Here is a 21,349-nt window from a genome sequence, read left to right as displayed (position 1 = left end):
TAAGTGAGCAGCATTTACTGAATGTCTAGTAAGGGATTGTTTTTACGTGCTCATTCTACCCATTATTGTTATACAAAACTGCACATTTTCTGCCGAAAAGCTGAAGAGTGAGGATTTGTGGCCTGGCAGAAAGGCAAAAATAAAGTAAATGTATTTTTGATATAATTTTGTGTTTGAAAATGTTATTATACCTAGACCATTGCATGACACATTTTGGTTAGTTACAGACAGGCAAATAAAAAACGCTACAGGTTAATGACACAATCTGGACATGGCCATGGACTCTCGCTCCCCAGGTGAAATGAAAGTTACAAAGAGCTAAACACAATAATGAGAGTAACAGGGATAACGTTTTTACCAGTGCAATAGAAAAATGATTTGATTCCCATTTAATCCTTTCCAATTCTATTTCAAACTATGGGTAAGCTTTTTACTGCATAGTTCCATTGTCTGACGTTGGCATAGGAAAACCTTTTTTTTTAACTGGAGGTAATCTTTAAAGGGAACCTGAACTGAGAAGGATATGGATTTTTCCTTTTAAAATAATACCAGTTGCCTGACTCTCCTGCTGATCCTGTGTCTCTAATACTTTAAGCCACAGCCCCTAAACAAGCATGCAGATCAGGTGCTCTGACTGAAGTCAGACTGGATTAGCTGCATGCTTGTTTCAGGTGTGTGATTCAGCCACTACTGCAGCCAAAGAGATCAGCAGGACTGACAGGCAACTGGTATTGTTTAAAAGGTAACATCCATATCACTCTCAGTTAAGGTTCCCTTTAAGCATCCAAAAGTACAATTTAGCTTACGCAAATTTTTTTGAGAAAATATTACTTATTTTCGTGAGTTACACATGTTCATGAAAATTAAGGATTAATTTAAAATATGTTTTCTTATAGCCACAGATTTTGATGAATGTGTCCAAAAAATATTTGTGTGTCCCTAAATTTCATTTTTATCTGTAAGAAAATGTAACACTGTTGGGTAAATTGGGCCAATATGAAAATGTTGATATTTATTCATAACTAGTGAACTTAACTATAGAGCTTTATGCAGTAGATTTATTATCCTACAATATGTTTTCCCCTGATGTTCAGTTTAGGCTTGAAAAGCATAATATAACATTTTGGGAAGAAAATGCAACCTAATATTCCAGCGCTGGAGGTCAGTATGGCAAATATCTCCACAGCCACCATGTATTTCCCTCTGGTGCTCAGATAGGCCGGGATCATGGCAATCCAGACACTGCAGAACACCAGCATGCTGAACGTGATGTACTTGGCCTCATTAAAGCTGTCCGGTAATGTCCTCACCATGAAAGCCAAAACTAAGCTCACGGCTGCCAGAAACCCCATATAACCTAACATAGAGTAGAAGCCAATCACTGACCCCTCATTACACTGAATTATTATTATTACAGGGTAAGAGTACATGTCATACTCCTGATAAGGGGGGGAAACTGACAGCCAAACAATACAAATCAGAGCTTGTACAGAGGAACAGGTGACAAATAAGGAATTGGAAACCTTGACTTTGATCCATTTTCTCCAGTAACTTCCCGGTTTGGTGGCTTTAAAAGCAATGCAGACAGTGACAGTCTTGGCCAGAACACAGGAGACTGAGATGGTGAAGAAGACCCCAAATGACACCTGTCTCAGCATGCAGGTTATATCCACAGGACGTCCGAGGTACAAGAAGACAGAGAGGAAGCTCAGCAGGATGGAGGTCAAGAGAATGATGCTCACAGTCCGGTTATTGGCCTTCACAACTGGAGTGTCCCAGTAATAAATAAAATTCCCTAAAGTAAAAATTGTCATGCATGAAAATATTAAGGTCGCCAATGAAAATATTAAAGGCAGAACATCATTTTCATAAGATAGAAAATCAAAGGTTCTGGGGACACATCTCACTTTCTGCTCATTAGGCCACTCTTCATCGGGACATCTGAAGCAGCTTTCACTGTCTGAAATGAGGAAGGCAAAAAATAACTTCTGTCCAACATTATTCAAATTATACAATATTAAAACTCTAAAAGTAATCTTTAACCCCTCCTGCTTCCACCACAGTATATCTTCATTCTCTGTCCCAATGGTTTTGTTTTCTTAGTCTGCATTTAATGAGCACAGCATGTAAGGAAAGCCCACTCTGGTATCCAATCTCCACACCCCCCTAAAAGAAAAGTGACATGATATCTAGAAGTGATGAAGGTATGCTGGTAAAAATCATCTTATGTCTACTTTATTCCACAGATCCAATCCCCGCTCTTCTTTATCCCATACTGCACTACAGCTGGCTATTCCAGTTGCATATACCAGTCTCAGCCTGATGATGTCATGAATCTGAGATCTGAGATCTTTGGTGGGGAAGCCACTAGACCACCAAAGAAAGCTGTAATGAAGAGGAGGAAGCACTAAACCAAGAGGGAAAATAGGGGCCACTACAAGGGGGCAAAGTTCATGGCTAACTACATGGGATTACAGATGCCACAGTGCAGGGGTCTCTAAAGGGAGCACATTACAGGGGCCACTATTAGGAGGTAAATGCACAGGAGACACAATAGGCTCGATTCACAAAGCGGTGCTAACCCAGTTAGAGACTTTAGGCGTGATAACCATTGCACCACGCTGGTGAAAAGCCAGTTTAGGCATGATAAGTTTAGGAGTGATAAGTTTAGGCATGATAAGTTTAGGCATGATAAGTTTAGATAAGTTTAGATTGCGCGCAAAGTCCCGCACGCAAAGCAGCGCCATTAAACTCTATGCGAAGGGCACCAGACTTTGCTAGCGCAAAACTTTTGATCAACTGTGCACTGCGGTGCTAACCCAATTGGTGCTTAAACTTTTCACGCCTAAACTTATCACACCTAAACTTATCACACCTAAACTTATCACACCTAAACTGAGTTTAGGTGTGATAAAGGGCTTTTCACCAGCGTGCTAACTGTTAGCAGCGCTTTGTGAATCAGGCCCTATAAGATGGACACAACATAGGAGCCACTTTAAGGGGCACACAGGACAAGGATTATTATAAGGAAAAAAAAACAACAAAGTGGGCAGAATATACTGTATGAAGGCAGTATGGGAGGGGGGCACTATAAGGGGGGGCACTATAAGGGTCCTAGAATTTATGAGTACTTTAATGGATGCACCTAAAAGGGAGACATGCGATGGGGACATTTAATAGGGGTACAATGATAAGGTGGGGATGTGCTGGAACTAGTTCAATAAAAATACAGGCTACCAACAACCATGTTTGAGATCACACCCCCTACATGATAAAATGGCCAAATACCAACCCCATTAACCATTTTTTGTCCATTAAAATACTTTAAGCTCAACACACTGTAAAACGAACCCCCCTCCCCTTCGATCCATGCTTATGCTTTACACTAACAGATAACCAGTGTGGCGTTCTGCTGCATGATAGCCAAACCACCTCCCTCTATAACTTGCCCCTGCAGATATCTGACACTATTTGCATTTCAGCTACATGAACTCTGTGTACCGCCACACACCACTATCTTCACTCGTAACTGGAGATAACTGGATCTCCATGCACTGTCTGGTTCCTACTGCTGGTGTAAGTTGAAATTCGGCTACTGTATATAATTGCTGAATTCTGACATCCCCAGTGTACAAATTGTACACTGGGCACCGGTATGGCCACAATTATTGCATTCTATGGCAGTGCCCAATTTACCGGTCAGGTGCGGACGGCCACATCCCCTTCTTCATCATTCGTAACCTCTCAGATTATTACATACATCACAGCTGGAGGTGCCTTTGATGGTGGACCACAATATAAGCCAAGTCTGGCTTTCGTGGAAGATGTCATCATAGACATAGGGCTTGATTCACTAACCGGCGCTAAGCCTTATGTGTGAATCTTACCTGAGGTTAGTGTGCCTTATCTGAGGTTAGTGTGCCTTATCGGAGGTTAGTGTGCCTTATCGGAGGTTAGTGTGCCTTATCGGAGGTTAGTGTGCCTAATCTGAGTTAGTGTGCCTTATCTGAGGTAAGTGTGCCTTATCTGAGGTTAGTGTGCCTTATCTGAGGTTAGTATGCCTTATCTGAGTTAGTGTGCCTTATCTGAGGTTAGTATGCCTTATCTGAGGTTAGTGTGCCTTATCTGAGTTAGTGGGCCTTATCTGAGGTTAGTGTGCCTTATTTGAGTTAGTGTGCCTTATCTGAGAGTTAGTGTGCCTTATCTGAGGTTAGTGTGCCTTATCTGAGTTAGTGTGCCTTATCTGAGGTTAGTATGCCTTATCTGAGTTAGTGTGCCTTATCTGAGGTTAGTGTGCCTTATCTGAGGTTAGTGTGCCTTATCTGAGGTTAGTGTGCCTTATCTGAGGTTAGTGTGCCTTATCTGAGGTTAGTGTGCCTTATCTGAGTTAGTGTGCCTAATCTGAGGTTATGTGCCTTATCTGAACTTAGTGCCCCTTAAGTAGCTTTGTGCACACTAAAAGATGCACAAAGCTGAATCGCGCACTGCACAATAACATCGCACCAGCTATACTATACATGATGCGACCTTAAGGTCGCATAGGATGCAACCTAAATGGTGCATCAGTGCACCATTATCGTCGCATTCTATGCGACCTTATGGTCGCATCATATACAGTATCGCGGGTGTGATGTTATCATCGCACCACGCGCAAAGATTGACGCATTACGCTGTGCGCACTGTGCGCAGTGCAACGCACAATGTAGCTTTGTGCATCTTTTAGGGCTTGATTCACTAACCGGCACAGTGTGAAAAGCCCTTTTTGGCTACTTTGCGCGCGGCCCCGTGCACTGCGCGCGCAGCGCGGTGCGCCAATCTTAGTGCGCGGTACAACAATAACGTTGCACCCGCTGTCCCTTAAAAGTTGCACCCGGTGTGACGAAAATGGCTCATCGGGTGCCTCCGAAGTGGCGTATCATAGCGCAGCTTAGCGGGCAACCGATACATCATTTTCATAGCATCAGGTGCGACTTTTAAAGGCCAGCAATGCACACTGTTACCCGCACTGTGCGCTGCACGCGCAGTGAGCGGGATTGTTTCAACTGTGTGGGCGCAAACCACCTAACGCCGTGGTTTGCGCCCACTAACACTTAGGGCACACTAACCGGCTTAGCGCCGGTTAGTGAATCAAGCCCTTAGTGTGCACAAAGCTACTTAACCCTCCTGGCGGTTTATTAAAAACCGCCAGGGGGCAGCGCTGCCGTTTTTTTTTTTTAATTTTTTTTTTAAAATCATGTAGCGAGCCTAGGGCTCGCTACATGATAGTCGCTGCTCAGCGGCATCCCCCCAGCCCCTCCGATCGCCTCTGGCGATAGGCGATCAGGAAATCCCGTTCAAAGAACGGGATTTCCTGGAGGGCTTCCCCCGTCGCCATGGCGATGGGGCGGGATGACGTCACCGACGTCATGGACATCGTGACGTCTAAGGGAGACCTGATCCACCCCTTAGCGCTGCCTGGCGCTGATAGGCCAGGCAGCGCAGGGGTCTGGGGGGGCTCTGCGGCGGCGTGGATAGCGGCGAATCGGCGCGGGGCGGTGGCGATTGGTGTGCTGACGCTGCTAGCAAAGTGCTAGCTGTGTTCAGCAAAAAAAAAAATTACGCAGATCGGCCCAGCAGGGCCTGAGAAAACCTCCTGCGCGGCTTACCCCGAACTAGGTTCGGGGTTACCGCCAGGAAGGTTAAGGGGCACTAAGTTCAGATAAGGCACACTAACCTCAGATAAGGCACACTAACTCAGATAAGGCACACTAACTCAGATAAGGCACACTAACCTAAGATAAGGCACACTAACCTCAGATAAGGCACACTAACCTCAGATAAGGCACAATACCCTCAGATAAGGCACACTCATTTAGATAAGGCACACTAACCTCAGATAAGGCACACTCATTTAGATAAGGCACACTAACCTCAGATAAGGCACACTAACCTCAGATAAGGCATACTAACCTCAGATAAGGCACACTAACCTCAGATAAGGCACACTAACCTCAGATAAGGCACACTAACCTCAGATAAGGCATACTAACCTCAGATAAGGCACACTAACCTCAGATAAGGCACACTAACCTCAGATAAGGCACACTAACCTCAGATAAGGTTAGCGCTGTAGTTTGTGCCCACTAAGTGATAAGGCACACTAACCAGCTTAGTGCCGGTTAGTGAATCAAGGCCATATAGTATAAAGTAAAAACTGCCACCTCCTCTTCAATTTGTAAACTTTATTGCTTGAAAAACAATGACAATCCAACATTGTGGGGCCATGCAGGAGCTCTTTGTCAAGGCAACATGCTTAAGGCCACAATCACAATTGCAGTAGACTGATCACAGACAGGGCTGGCCTTTCCTCTGAGCGACCTGAGTGATCACTCGGGCCACCACAATATTTACCTGAGGAGAGGTGAACCACAGTGAAGCTCTGCCCCGGATAGTTGTAAAGCCACACCCCCAAATAGCCACAAAGCTCTGCCCCATCCTACTGTATGTCAAACAGTGATTATTACCTGTAGAGGTGAGTTACATCACCCCTCCACTGCACACTGCAGTAGGGGGATCCATTTCTCTCACCACATAAAATGGGGGCTCTCTGGCTACCTATACTGGTAGAGCAACATTTTTTTTTAACATCCTTGTGAGTTCAACTGTTCGCAGGAGCAGATAACCAGCTGAGTTGCAGAAGGATGGAAAGAACTGTTATTGGACTTGGTTTGATGAGTGTTGAAAGGTATATTCACTACTACCTATCTGTCTTTATAGGTCATTCCCACCTGTGACATTGGACATCTCGCCCTCAGAGCACGGGATGCAGTCATAGCAACAGACATAAATTCCACCATCCTGAGTTTTCCTGTAGCCAGGAGGACATCTGTCATTGCAACGAGATTTTGGCATCTTTTACATGCAGTAAAGTAAGAAAAAAACAAACAAAACAAGGCCTCATTATAAAGGAAGTTATCACATTTTTTCTCTGATTTTGGTGAAACAATTACTCCTGGCACTGAATGATTTGGGCAGATTGGTCATTTAAGCCCACAACTCTTCTGATACCTATGGCCATAGATAAATAACTAATATTTATCAGAATCCAAAAAGTCAGAGACTAATAGGGGATGTGGGGACAAATTATAATAATGTTTTAATAGATGTGGAAAAAAAAATTCCATGCTATGCCATTCAGAGAAAAAACAACACAATATTCTAGTGAAAATGTCTACTTTTGAGAAGATATTTAAATTAAAATTCATATACATTTTTTTTTATTTTATGACATGCTCACAAAATATTTCCTCTGCCAAAAATGTGGATTTTGAGACAACAAAAATGTGTTAATGTTACAAACTCATCCTTGGTTATGTGAGGTGAGTGAAATGGTTTAAAGGGAAGGTTCAGGGATTGTTTAAAAAAAATAAAAATCCGCATCCACTTACCCGGGGCTTCCTCCAGCCCGTGGCAGGCAGGAGGTGCCCTCAGCACCGCTCCGCAGGCTGCCGGTGGTCTCTGGAGGCCGACCCGACCTGGCCAGGCCGGCGGCCAGGTCGGGCTCCTTCCACGTTCCAAAATGCGCCTCACGGCGGCGCGCTGACGTCATCGGATGTCCTCCGGGCTTTACTGCGCAGGCTCAGAACTACTGAGCCTGCGCAGTAAAGCCCGGAGGACGTCCGATGAAGTCAGCGCACCGCCGTGAGGCGCATTTTGGAATGCGGAAGGAGCCCGACCTGGCCGCCGGCCCGGCCAGGTCGGGTCGGCCACCGGAGACCACCGGCAGCCTGCGGAGCGGCGCCGAGGGCACCTCCTGCCTGCCACGGGCTGGAGGAAGCCCCAGGTAAGTGGATGCGGATTTTTTTTTTTTAAACAGTCCCTGAACCTTCCCTTTAAGTGACTTGCTAGAGATAGGTTAATTTTTACAATAAGGACTAGGGGATAGTTTCAGTTTAGGTTAAAGATCAATTGCCAATAGTTTGGGGCCAGTAGTGATTAAAGAATCAACCCGACTTGGAAATATACAAAGCTGAAAAAGATGTGATGGTAGGGAAACTAAATGTGATACTCACTGATCAATAAGCTGTAAAATGTTTTAACTACTTTCACCTCCTGGATGTAGAGGCCATGTGTGCTCCCATGCACTCCCGCAGCCGATCACACGCGTGCACGCGCGCCCCCGGCCCACGGTTCGTTAGCCAGGGAATCAGTGAATTGGGCCATGCTGCCCAATCACTGATTCCTCTCCCCCGCAGAAAAAGCAACAGCTTCTCTCGGAAGCTTCGCTTTTTCTGCTTCCTACATCCCCCTATGTCCCTCTAAGCATACATGTTACGCTTAGAGTGACGTCATTGTAAACAAACTCATGGCTGCCATCTTGTGGCCAAAAAGTAAAACTACATCTTAATGTAAAAATATACATATATTTACAAAATATATTACAATAATAAAAAAAACATAAATATTTACCTAAGGGTCTAAACTTTTTAAATATCTATGTAAAGATGAAATATTTCTATTTTTTTTATTTTTTTAATTATAAGCTTGTAAATAGTGATGGATGCAAAATGGAAGAAATGCACTTTTATTTCCAAATAAAATATTGTCGCCATACATTGTGATAGGGACATAATTTAAATGATGTAATAACCTGGACAAATGGGCAAATACAATACGTGGGTTTTAATTGTGGAGGCATGTATTATTTTAAAACTATAATGGCCGAAAACTACGAAATAATGAATTTTTTCCGTTTTTTTTCTTATTCTTCCTGTTAAAATGCATTTACAGTAAAAGTGGCTCTTAGCAAAATGTACTCCCCAAAGAAAGCCTAATTGGTGGTGGGAAAAACGAGATATAGATCAGTTCATTGTGATAAGTAGTGATAAAGTTATAGGCTAATGAATGGGAGGTGAACATTGCTCGGATGCATAAAGTGAAAACGACTGAGGGCTGAAGTGGTTAAAATAAGATGGACTGTAGCACTGTTACCCCCTGGTCCAAATGGCAGTGTGGACCTCACATGTATCGCACCCTCCTAGGTGCTTCTTCGGAGATCCGAATACATGTGAGGTCCACACTGCCATTTGGACCAGGGGGTAACAGTGCTACAGTTGGTAAGACAGCTCTCTATTTTTCCTAGACGATATATTGGTTGTTACAGTCACTTGTCATTTATATTACAAGAGATTGTCAGTTAGGATATTGACCAGAATTGTAGATCTATGTTTTGCAAATTGATTGTGACAGCTGTACTATGGTATGGATTATTGTTATTTGGGCATACTCACCTATCTGAGCCTGATATATTATTATATATAGACATATTTATGTATTTTGAATCTCTTTACCCCTGTACCATCTTGGCAGTACATCTGGTTTTATATTTTTGGGATACGTCCTTGAATAAATCATCATTTTATTTCATTGGTGTTCATATTTGTCATGATATGGTAATCATGGATTGCTTTTTTGTTTAATAGAATCTTAACATTTAACCACTTGAGGACCCACCCTTCCCCCCCCCCTTAAGGACCAGCGCTGTTTTAGCAGATCTGTGCTGGGTGGGCTGTGCAGCCCCAGCACAGATCAAACACCAGGCAAAGCGACCAGATCGCCCCCTTTTTTTCCCCACTAGGGGGATGACGTGCTGGGGGGGTCTGATCGCTCCTGCCTGCCTGGGTGTTGCGGGGGGGGGCACCTCAAAGCCCCCCTCCGCGGCGAGATTCCCCCTCCTCCCTCTCCTCCCTCCCTTCCCCGGAGATCCGAGGCTGCACAGGAACGGATCTGTCCTGTGCAGCCTCTAACAGGCTCCTGCCTGTCATGTGACAGCGATCCCCGGCCGCTGATTGGCCGGGGATCGCTGATCTGGTACAACGCTGCTACTGTTAGCAGCATTGAACAAATGTAAACAAAGCAGATTATTTCCGCTTGTGTTTACATTTAGCCTGCGAGCCGCGATCGGCGGCCCGCAGGCTATTCACGAAGCCCCCCGCCCGCGGCTGCTTCCTGATTAATTAGCCTGCAGCCGGCCACGCAGAACTGCGTCGCTGGTCCTGCAGCTGCCACTTTGCCGACGCGCGGTATAAGTGCGCGGTCGGCAAGTGGTTAAAACACATACAAATAAGAAAGACATTTCTCCCAGAGTAAAATGAGCCATAAATTACTTCTCTCTTATGTTGCTGTCACTCACAATGGGTAGTAGACATCTAACATTACCGACAGGTTTTGGGCTAGTCCATCTCTCCATAGGGGATTCTCAGCTTGGCTTTTATTCTTTATAAAGACATTCCCTGAAAAAGATTTATACAAAGATGCTGGCCAGCCTCCCTGCTAGCAGCACACTATTTTAGCAGTTGGATGGAGCAACTGCCATTCCCTAAGTGCTTTTAAAAATAAAGAAAACCCTGAGAACCTCCCTATGAGTAGATGGACTAATCCAAAATCTGTCGGTAATGATAGATTTCTACTTCTTATTGTAAGTGACAGGAACATAGGAGAAAATTAATTTATGGCTCATTTTACTCTGGGAGAAACGTACTTCTCATTTGTATATGTTTTAAATTTTAAGATTTTCGCGACAGTTCTTCTTTAAATAACAACCATAAATGCTATCAATAGAAAATAATAGAGGCAAACTTTTAGAGAACAATTGAAACTTGTAACTGTCCTGATCTGATTTTGTACCTTGCCTCCGTTCCAGATCACATCCTCTGGTTTGACATTCAGTGGTTCTTTTACATTTTTTGTACCATAAAAGACAGCCAGTGGTTTCACAAAAAATGTATAATTGTTCCGATTTTTATTTATGATCAAGTTTCCCAAAATCAACTCTGATGGTATTTCCATTTTCCCTCTGATGACGGTCGCTGGTCCTATTAGGTCCAGGTAATTAAATCCTGACGCATAGCTCTTCAGCTTCACAGGGAAGATCGACATTAGTGTTATTAAAAGCAGTTTCAATCAATTCTAATTCGTAATCTATCACTATCATCATTATAATAAGCGAGGAACGGAATTTTAAAAATATGTTTACCGGACACAAAAGATGACACATTTTGTGGGCCTCACCTGCTTCTTCAGGCCAATATAACAGTCAGGGGCGTAACTAAAAATCCCTGGGCCCCCCTGCAAAACTTTGGATTGGGCCGTCCAATACCCCCTCGCTTTCTGTACAGGTAAACCTGAAAACCAGTGTTATTCAATTGGCTAGTGCACACTTGAGGGCTCGTTTCCACTATTGCGTTGCGAAATCGCTGCGGCAAAATTCGCATGCAGATGCGAATTTTGCATGCGTGTGCATGCGAATTTTCGTGCGAATTCGCATGCGAATTTGCACGGATGATGATGCATGCGAATTTAACCATGGCAATGCCGGTGTGCTTTTCCATTGATTTCATGCGAATTCACATGCGAATTCGCATGAAAATTCGCATACCATAACAGCATGCGAATTTCCTATTAAATACATTAGCGGCGATTCGCATGCATTCCACTCTCAGGCGAATTCGTTGGCTCTTTTGTGCGTTTTTTCACCGCTGAAAAAAACGCACCTCAACAACGCTACAGTGGAAACAGGCCCATCCACTTGCATTACATGTGCGAATCTGCATGCGTTGGACGCATGCAGATTCGCGATAGTGGAAACGAGCCCTGAATGTGTTCCCCCATGCAGATAAAAACAGACAGCAGTGAAGCACTGCAGGCATTTTCTCTATCAATTACATTTGCTTCTGTGATTAGATGTGCATGTTTTCACATACACACACACATCATGGTGTGCAGGAAATGCATACAGAAAACCAACAGGTGAGTGCTCCCAGCCTCAGCTTATTACACTCACTCTGTCCATCTCTGATGTAGCAGAACTGGCAATGCAGCCTCCTCCAGCATCACTACAGTACACAGCACTTGGGGAGGGGTAGAGAGGTTGGGGGCTGGGCGCTGTACACAAGACCTGCTGAACACTGAATAGGGGCTTTCTACAAATCTTTGCCGTCAAAACTCTGTATGATTCTTTATCAGTGGCTGAGCAGATGCAGTCATTAGAACAATTGTGCAGAAAGTTTTTTCTCTCCTGGCCCTTAGTTATCAGTCCCTCAGGACAGGGAAAATAAACTTCTCCCTCCATGGGGCCACCTGTGGCTTCTGGGCCCCACTGCGGATACATCCCTTGCAGGGTCTATTGTTATGCCCCTGATAGCAATGTCTTTTCTAGGGAAACATGCTGGACTATGAGTAGCTGTATTAGATCTCTGATACAGGCTGTCCTAGTCCAGCATGTTTCTCTGGAAATACACTGACCTGAAGAAGTGGGCAAGGCCCATGAAATGCTTCCTCATTTGTTTCCAATAAATATATGTTTAAAATGTAATTCCTCACCAAAGGTAGGACCACTTATTGTTTCATATAGCTTACAAGAGCCATATAAACCCTGGGCTGTGCAGTTATTAATAGCTCGGCCAGGGCTGACCGCTATTTAGCGCTTGCCTATTTTTGCTATGGGGTCATGACAGGGAAGCATGTGACCGGACTGTAACTGCAGAAAAGTGGTGGAGCCACAGCCAATCAGATTTATTTTATTTCAATGCAAATTATTGATGTCAAAGACTGCAGAGCTCACAAACTTGGTCATTGAGTAATTGTGTAATTGTGTGTTAGTGTTAGTAAAAGTGAGCGGAGCCAACACCAGCCAAATACATACTCGGGCAACGCCGGGCCACCAGCTAATAATTGGTATAAGAGTGAAACTTTATTACACTGCATTTTTTTCCTCAAACTTAGCGTACCCATGGTACAGCACCCAAGAGAATTATCAGCTTCACTGAAGCACTCCCATGTTTGAGTATAGTTTGCAGCATAGTTTGAATTTTGTTTTTTTACTAATTTATTCATAGTACCTGTCACATTTAGAATATGTACAAAATTACACAAAAAAGGAAAAAATATATATATCTTCATATTAGTAGTCCCCCCCCCCCCCCATTCTTCGAAAGGCGCAGTAGTCCATATAAGTACCAACATAAAACATTCATAAACTTCATACACCATACAACATTATAAAAGCTATCCTCTCTCCCATTTACTCCCAAAAACCAGCTATCCTCCAGACTCATCCAACTCCTCCTAACATCCCTCCACTCCCCTCTACCCCTCAGGAACGGGGACCCAGAGAGCCCATCCCTTGTATTTTTCATCTACCCCCTACTATACATTAAAGTGACTACCCACATTACCCTTCAATCTCTCTAGCAAGTCGAGGCTGGGAGAGTGAAAGACCAGGTAGAGCGAAATAACTATGTGCAAGAGCCTCATTTCTCGAGGGCAGAGCCCATACGATCCGATTAGGAGCCGCCCCCACTCACCCCCGACTGGGTCCACCTAAGCGGGCCAGACTGGAACCACCCACACAAAATCACAATCATCATTGCAATTACAGAAATTAGGCAACACTTCACAAAATCATAATTAGCACATTGCGATCATCACTAATAATCATTATCATAATCACCATCACCTTTATCATCATTATTATGTACTAGCTGGATGCCCGGGGTTGCCCGGCTATGTATTTGGCTGGTGTTGGCCCCGACTCCTTTTCCTAACCCTAAAACACAATTACTTAATTACTTAATGACCAAGTTTGTGAGCTTTGCGATCTTTGGCATCAATAATTTGCATTGAAATAAAATAAATCTGATTGGCTGTGGCTCCACCCCTTTTCTGAATTTGAACCCAAATCACCCAATGGCCAACTGTACCAGGTTTGAGGCTTGTGTCATTAACAGTGCAAGAATGGCAGAAATTACATATTCCCCTTAAAAATCAATAGATGGATTTTGATTGGCTTTTGTACACTCCACCCACCTTTCTGAATATTAATCTCAGTTACCCAGTGACCAACTGTGCAAAGTTTGAGAACCCTACCATTAACAGTGTAAGAATGGCTGCAGTTTACATTTTCCCAATAAAATTTGTATTTTTCTCCACCCACTGATTTCCTGACATTGTTTGGGTATGTATTTGGCTGGTGTTGGCTCCGCCTACTTTTTCTAACCCTAACACACAATTACTTCAATGACCAAGTTTGTGCGCTTTGCGGTCTTTGGCATCAACAATTTGCACTGAGATTAAACAAATCTGATTGGCTGTTTGTGGCTCCACCCCTTTGTCTAAATTTGAACCCCAGTCACCCAATGACCAACTGTACCAGGTTTAAGGCTTGTGCCATTAACTGTGCAAGAATGGCAGCAATTACATATTCCCCTTGAAAATCAATAGGTGAATTTTGATCATCTTTTGTAGGCTCCACCCACTTTTCTGAATATTAATCCCAGTCACAAATTGTGCAAAGTTTGAGAACCCTACCATTAACAGTGTAAGAATGGCTGCAATTTACATTTTCTCAGTGAAATATGTATTTGTCTCTGCCTACTGATGATGCGGTATTGGCCGATTATGTATTTGGCTGGTGTTGGCTGCGCCCCCTTTTCCTAACCCTAACACACAATTACTCAGTTACTCAATGACCAAGTTTGTGAGCTTTGCGGTCATTGGCATCAATAACCTGCATTCAAATTAAACAAATTAGATTGGCTGTTTGTGGCTCCACCCCCTTTTATCAATTTAAACCCCAGTCACCCAATGATCAACTGTACCAGGTTTGAGGCTTGTGCCATTAACAGTGCAAGAATGGCAGCAATGTACGTATTCCCTGAAAAATCAATAGGTAATTTTTAATTGGCTTTTGTAGGCTCCACCTACTTTTTTGAATATTAATCCCAGTCACCCAGTAATTAACTGTGCAAAGTTTGAGAACCCTACAATTAATAGTGTAAGAATGGCTGCAGTTTACATTTTCCCAGTAAAATTTGTATTTATCTCCACCCACTTAAGACCCCGTGTTGTGCGCTTATGTATTTGGCTGGTGTTGGCTGTGCCCACTTTTCTAACCCTAACACACAATTACTCAATTACCAAGTTTATGAGCTTTGCTGTGTTTGGCATCAATAATTTGCATTGGAATGAAACAGATCTTATTGGCTGTTTGTGGCTCCACACCCCTTTCTCAAATTGAGCCCCAGTCACCCAATGACCAACTGTACCAGGTTTGAGGCTTGTGCCAATAACAGTGCAAGAATGGCAGCAATGTAAATATTCCCTTGAAAATCAATAGGTGAATTATGATTGGCTTTTATAGACTCCACCCACCTTTCTGAATATTAATCCCAGTCACCCAACAACCAACTGTGCAAAGTTTAAGAACCCTACCATTAACAGGGTAAGAATGGCTGCAGTTTATATTTTCCAGTGAAATTTGTATTTGTCTCCGCCCCCTTTTTGGTTATGGGAATAAAACGTATCCTATACTTTATTCCAGGTAATGTACTATGTGTGTGCCAAATTTCATTCAAATCCGTTCAGCCATTTTTGCGTGATCGAGTAACAAACATCCAAACATCCAAACATCCGAACATCCAAACATCCGAACTTTCCCATTTATTATATTAGTAGGATGACTGCAGTAGGAAATCTGTGGCAGGAATTTTTGAATGAGGCGTGGTGGGGAACTTAATGTACCAGGCTCATTTACTTTGTGAACAATCTTAGTTTCTCAGATTCAGTTATAGGATAATAACATTATTAATATTATTAACTGTATTTATAAATCACCAACACATTATTATTATTATTATTATTATTATTATTATTATTATTAACTGTATTTATAAAGCGTCAACGCAGAACTGGACAATAAATAGGGATACATACATTGTAACAAGGGGTGACAGCCAGGAAGCAAATGGTTATACAGCATAGCATAAGATTATATATACAATCAGGGTATAAAATGCTTTCTACAGAGACCCGGCAAATCAAGTCTGAGTTAGTCCATGAGAAGGGTGTCATTGCTGGGGTAGCAAAATTAAGAAAGACACACTAAGGGGGTGGGGGTGGGAGGGCGGGTCTGCCAAAGGCTTACAATCTAAAGGGTGGAGGTAATAACAGTAGGTAATAATAATAATACACATAAACTCTCTTACAATTTTATTTAGTCCAGATGTTCCCGATGTTTTTCGCAGTAAGTCCATTTTGTGTAAAGCATTAGCCAAAACATATACTGACATGAATGAATAGGGTGGCTTTGAGTCCGCAGACTGCAAAAGTGCTGACATTAATTTATGTTCTTCTGTACACTTGGCTCTGGAAAATCCATACACATATTTAAAAAACATATTTTTTTTTGGATTTGGTGAAAGACAGTTAAATACTTCAAGTTGGATGTCTTCTTTTAATGGGTCAGAAGGTAAAGCAGATACTGTAACATTATTTAACAGAGAATTCAAGTCAAGGATGTATTTTTGGGGCCAGGAAAAAATTAAGCTGCAGTTAACAGGTTGAATAAAGTTAAGGAACATAAATCTTATATTGGCCCATGACTCGTGGAGAATTAATGTGAGGTTTTTATGTGCATAGTGCAGCTCATGTAAAAAATGAACAAGGTTTGCTAAAAAAATTCCACACATAATTACAACCTCGGCTCTAGATTTCCTAAAAATTTTCATTTTCTCTTTATTTTGTTCTTCGTGACGTGTAAGTTGAATGACGTACTCGATGCAGATCCCATGCTGGGCCATCATCTTACTCAGTTCCCTCAGTTCCACATCACCACTGCCATCACTTGGCGTCACCATTCCAACCCAGTTCCACCCAAAATGCAATAAGCATTTTATAACTGCTCTATAATGAATCCACTCATTGGGTGTTATAACGTGTAACGTTGGGAACATGTTCTTGTCCTTCAACAGAGGGTCAGTCACTTGATAATTGATCTGTGAATAGCATGTTGAAAATTAACCAATGATACTTTCTTTGGGAAAAAAAAAAAAAGAAAACTAGCTAAATAAATTAGAAAACCTGAGCCGAATAACTGAAAAGTGGAACACTTGGAATGTACAAATGCTGTAAGCCTCAGAAACTGAACTCCCATGCCTTTCTGCATATCAGGCACCATGAATGGCTTTCCTGAAATAACCATGGAATTGGAATGCACCTTTTTCTTTTCACAAATGGGCAGTACACTGTTGTTCTGTTGTTTTTATGGATTTATTGTTTTGTTGTAATGTGTGGGATTAAATGTTTAAAGCGGAATATAAACCTGCATTTCAACTTTGCTCTAAAACATTATTTACAGTATATTATATGCAACCAGCATTTTTTTTTACTAGACCAGCATTGGAAGGGTTACACAGGGCTTTAAAGTTCCTGGAGATTTCTGCAGACGCATCCGAAGCTGACATAGATACATTTTGTTTACATAAATGTATCTAAGTGTGGCATGTGACTCACTGTCTCTGACTGAGAAGGAGCTGGAGAACAGCCAAAGAGTGTGTAACATTTCTCAATAGATACATTTAACTAAATAGAATGTAACAATCTGAACTTCTGCATATCTCTCCACGGAACTTTAAACCTCTGTGTTTAACCCTTCCAATGCTGGTCTAGTAAAAAAAAATGCTGGTTGCATATAATATGCTGTAAATAATGTTTTAGAGCAAAGTTGAAATGCAGGGTTATATTCCGCTTTAACATTAGAATAAAGCCCTATCTGTTCTGAAAAAAAGAAACAATACCAAGATAGTCCATTTCAGAAAAAGTAGAGTAGAGTTATATAAGCTGTGGAAATGTAACAGTCCCAAAGGCAAAAAAAAAAAGAAAATGCTCCGGTACTGAAAGCTGCTTTCACTGAAGGTAGTGGAGAGGTTAAAAGGAAGTAAAGATGGCGGCCTTCATATTTTTCCAACTTAAATTACAATATATTAACAAAAAACATAGTATTTTCACAATGTGGTGAAAACAAAAAGGATTTTCCCATGAGAAAATTCATAAAAATGTTTAAAAAATCACTCCTTTTTACGCAAAAAAATCACACCTTTTAATGCAAAAAAAAAAAAAAAATTAAACGCACATGACATGTATTACAGAATTATTTTTCATTTATATAATTAGTTTTTTACTAACAAAAATAATTAAAATGATGCATACAGAATATAACAAATCATCATACAGTACATAATCAAATAATATAATAATAATAATAGAAAAAAAACTTTCCTTCTTCCTCAGAGAGCAATAATTATTTATACTCATCAGTATTCATAAATTCACACCATCCTGACTATTTTATATAATAGCTCTCCCATCTATCCAACTGTAACGCAATCTGTTCCTCCGCATCTTTCCCGGATAACCCTCCCTATCCAACCACTAATAGAAGGAGAATCTGGATGCCGCCAAAATGCTGCAATTATACTCTGGGCAGTTAGGGGCAGCTAAGTAACACACAAGAGAGATGGTGCTCTGGCAATAAGAACCACAAATTTACGTTCAGTCAGACAAAGGGATGCGCCATGGGGGCCAGCTATGCCCCAAGCCTAGCAAATTTGTTCATGGCGAAATGGGAACAATCTATATTGGAAAAGGGGGGGCCAGTAAGAATATGGCAACGTTTTATTGATGATTTGTTTTTTGTGTGGGGAGGGGGGACTGAGAGTCTGCAGGATTTCTTGGTGCAGCTTAATGACAATAACATGAGTATTTCCCTCACCATGCAGTATAGTGATAGGAGCATGCAGTTCCTGGATCTGGAGATCATGCGAGAGGGTAACAAAATGGGTACAAAGAGTTACTTTAAGGAAACCGTTAGGAACGGGTACATAAGTATAGATAGTTGTCATCATCCTACATGGATCAGGGGGATCCCCAAAGGGCAATTCATGAGAATGAAGCGAAATTGCACAAATATTGGAGATTATTACCAACAGGCTGAGATATTAAAAGAAAGATTTGTGGAGAAGGGTTACTCAGAAGGGGCCCTGGTAGGAGAGATTAGAAGAATAGGAGATCTGGATAGAAATATGCTGTTAAGGGACAAAGAGGAGATAGACAGTGGAGGTGAGTATGATATTGCATTTATTACAGGTTATAATACCCAGTACAGGCAGTTACAAAAAATAATTACAAGGCACTGGGATATACTAGGAACTGACCTCACATTGAGAGGTATTATACCCAATAGGCCAAAGTTCATTTATAGGAAGGCCCAAAACTTGAAACAAATCCTTGCACCTAGCTGTGTGGACCCTAAGAAAGTTCAGACCATGCAGGGATGGCAAACGGCTGGTTTTTTTCCATGCCGAGGGTGCAAAGCCTGCAGGGAAGCAAAAGGCATTAAGACCAATAAAGTGGTATCTTTCAGAAACGGAAAACATTTTAATATCAGGGAATTTATTACGTGCAATGACAGACATGTGGTTTACCTTGCTTGGTGCGATTGCGGATGGCAATATATCGAGAGAACTACCAGGACCCTAAAGGAGAGAATGGGGGAGCACATCCGCAATATCCGGAGGGGGGTACCCTAATCACAGTCTCTCAGCACATTTTGGCACACATCATGATTGTGACCCAAAAGGGTCTATCCTTTTGTGCCCTGCAAAAAATAATACCTCACTGGAGGGGTGTAATAAATTAAAAAGGGTATCACAGGAGGAGACAAAATGGATTTACAATATGGGGACTCTCAGACCTGAGGGTTTAAACATAGACATAGATCTGGTGTGCTTTTTGGGTGACTAAGGGTTGTAAGGGTGGGGGGTAGGATGATTTGGGAGACTGTATGGGATCAATCCATTGCACACCGGCTGGGGTAGTTGTGTCGGTAGGGGGGTGCGATGTGTGCGCATGCGCCCGGGTCCCCTTGAGGACATAACCCGACAGTTGATGTGAGCTGTGTATGTAGTAGGTGATACCTACCAAATCTTGGAGGTGGAGGAGGCACACGTGCATTGTAGGAACACATTGTGCACAGTTGTAATGGTGGTTTATGAGGGGGGAGACACTGAAAGTAGGGGCATGGGGGAGTGGGGGAAGGGGGGGATAGGAAATAAAAGGGGGGGTTCTCCTTTAGATACTGATAGAGTATAAAGGAGAAAAACTGATGGTATATGGTGTAGAGAGGATAGTGAAGGTTGGTCCATTATGATAATATACATAGCGCTGGTAGGAGTTGAGCTGTTAATAAACAGAGTTTTTAATGTATTATGTGAAATATAACTGTGTGGGCATGCCTGCTGGATGGCTTGGCTGGAAGGCTCTGGCGGAGATACGGAGGGTGGGAGGATTACCATTGCCACACGCGTGCCCTAAACAGTATACTGATAGGTGCGTGGGGAGGGGGCGGGCTGAGGGAGGAGGAGGCCGCTATATCTGATCCACTCTATGCATTGGACTCCGAGCCCCTGATGAGTCGCGAAGTGACGAAATCGATAGGGCAGAGTCCAATGCGGAAGCAGATTGTGCACGGAGCAGCGTGGTAAGGAGGCGAACAGGTACCCCGGCGTCCAACGAATGCGCAGCGGAGGAGTGTCAGGGATCAGCTGAAAGCCTGCCAGCCCGGCCACCTATGCGGGGGAGAGCCCGTGTCAAAATTACTCATACCTTTTAACCTACATGGAGATTGTAAGTGCAATAGCTTTTTATTATTAAAACTATTTTAGCAGTATTACGCTATGTGGAGCATTTTTTATTGAGGTGCATAAGAAGTTATATCGGGATTGCAAAAGAGCATTGGGATTGAGAGCAAAGAGCATTGTGATCGAGAGGTGGGGGACGACCCGGGAACGGTCCTGAGGCGCATATAGACCATTGGTTGGTCTACTACAGCGGTGAGTGGCACACAAAGGGTGTTGGTGGTGGTCCACTCACATGCAATTGAAATTGGATATGCAGCAGATCATGTGTTATACACAGAAGAAGATGTTCTGAAAATCCTAGATGTTTATGGACATTTTATAATTTTAGGGCTCATGTACATGGACTTTTGACTGAACGTAAATGTGTGGTTCTTATTGCCAGAGCACCATCTCTCTTGTGTTTTAATTATGTGTATTGTGAAGAGAGGGCGAACTGGCTGACTGCTTAACCCTTGCTGTGAGCGCTGACCTCTTGTGATTTAATATGAGCAGCTAAGGAATAACTGACTTTTTATACCTGAAAATGGATATACCAGTACAATGTAATAGAACTTCTAAAGGATCACTCTTAATTTGATATATATTAAATGTATTTATATAGATTAAAATTTCCTCCCAAAAAGATCATAATCGGGGACAAATCCAAAAAATATGCACCATAGTTCCCTTTTCCCCACACCCCCTAACACCTATCTTCAGCTCCAGGAAACATTAAGGCCAACCTAGCAGGAGTCCTATCCTATACCATGTAGATAATATCTAATTATTCTCCTTCGCCCTAGCACTAGAGATGGTCCAAACAGTTCGCCGGTGAACTTGTTCGCGTGAATCCCAGT

At 42.5% G+C, this 21,349-nt stretch overlaps 1 protein-coding gene across 1 annotated transcript; it reads right to left on the bottom strand.

Annotated features, from left to right (window-relative positions):
- Positions 1-1,061: 1,061 nt before the first annotated feature.
- On the bottom strand, positions 1,062-16,673 carry LOC137518066 (vomeronasal type-2 receptor 26-like). Its single transcript, XM_068235762.1, has 4 exons — positions 16,512-16,673; positions 10,666-10,896; positions 6,768-6,891; positions 1,062-1,960 (listed from the first exon to the last, which is right to left on the bottom strand). Exons 1-4 carry the CDS (start codon positions 16,671-16,673, stop codon positions 1,062-1,064), a joined length of 1,416 nt encoding a protein of 471 aa, XP_068091863.1.
- Between the last annotated feature and the right edge of the window lie 4,676 nt (positions 16,674-21,349).

Source organism: Hyperolius riggenbachi, chromosome 1, assembly GCF_040937935.1.
Source record: "Hyperolius riggenbachi isolate aHypRig1 chromosome 1, aHypRig1.pri, whole genome shotgun sequence".
NCBI lineage: Eukaryota > Metazoa > Chordata > Amphibia > Anura > Hyperoliidae > Hyperolius > Hyperolius riggenbachi.
Note: the sequence above shows the minus strand (reverse complement) of the source record. Positions and strands in the feature narration are given on the sequence as shown.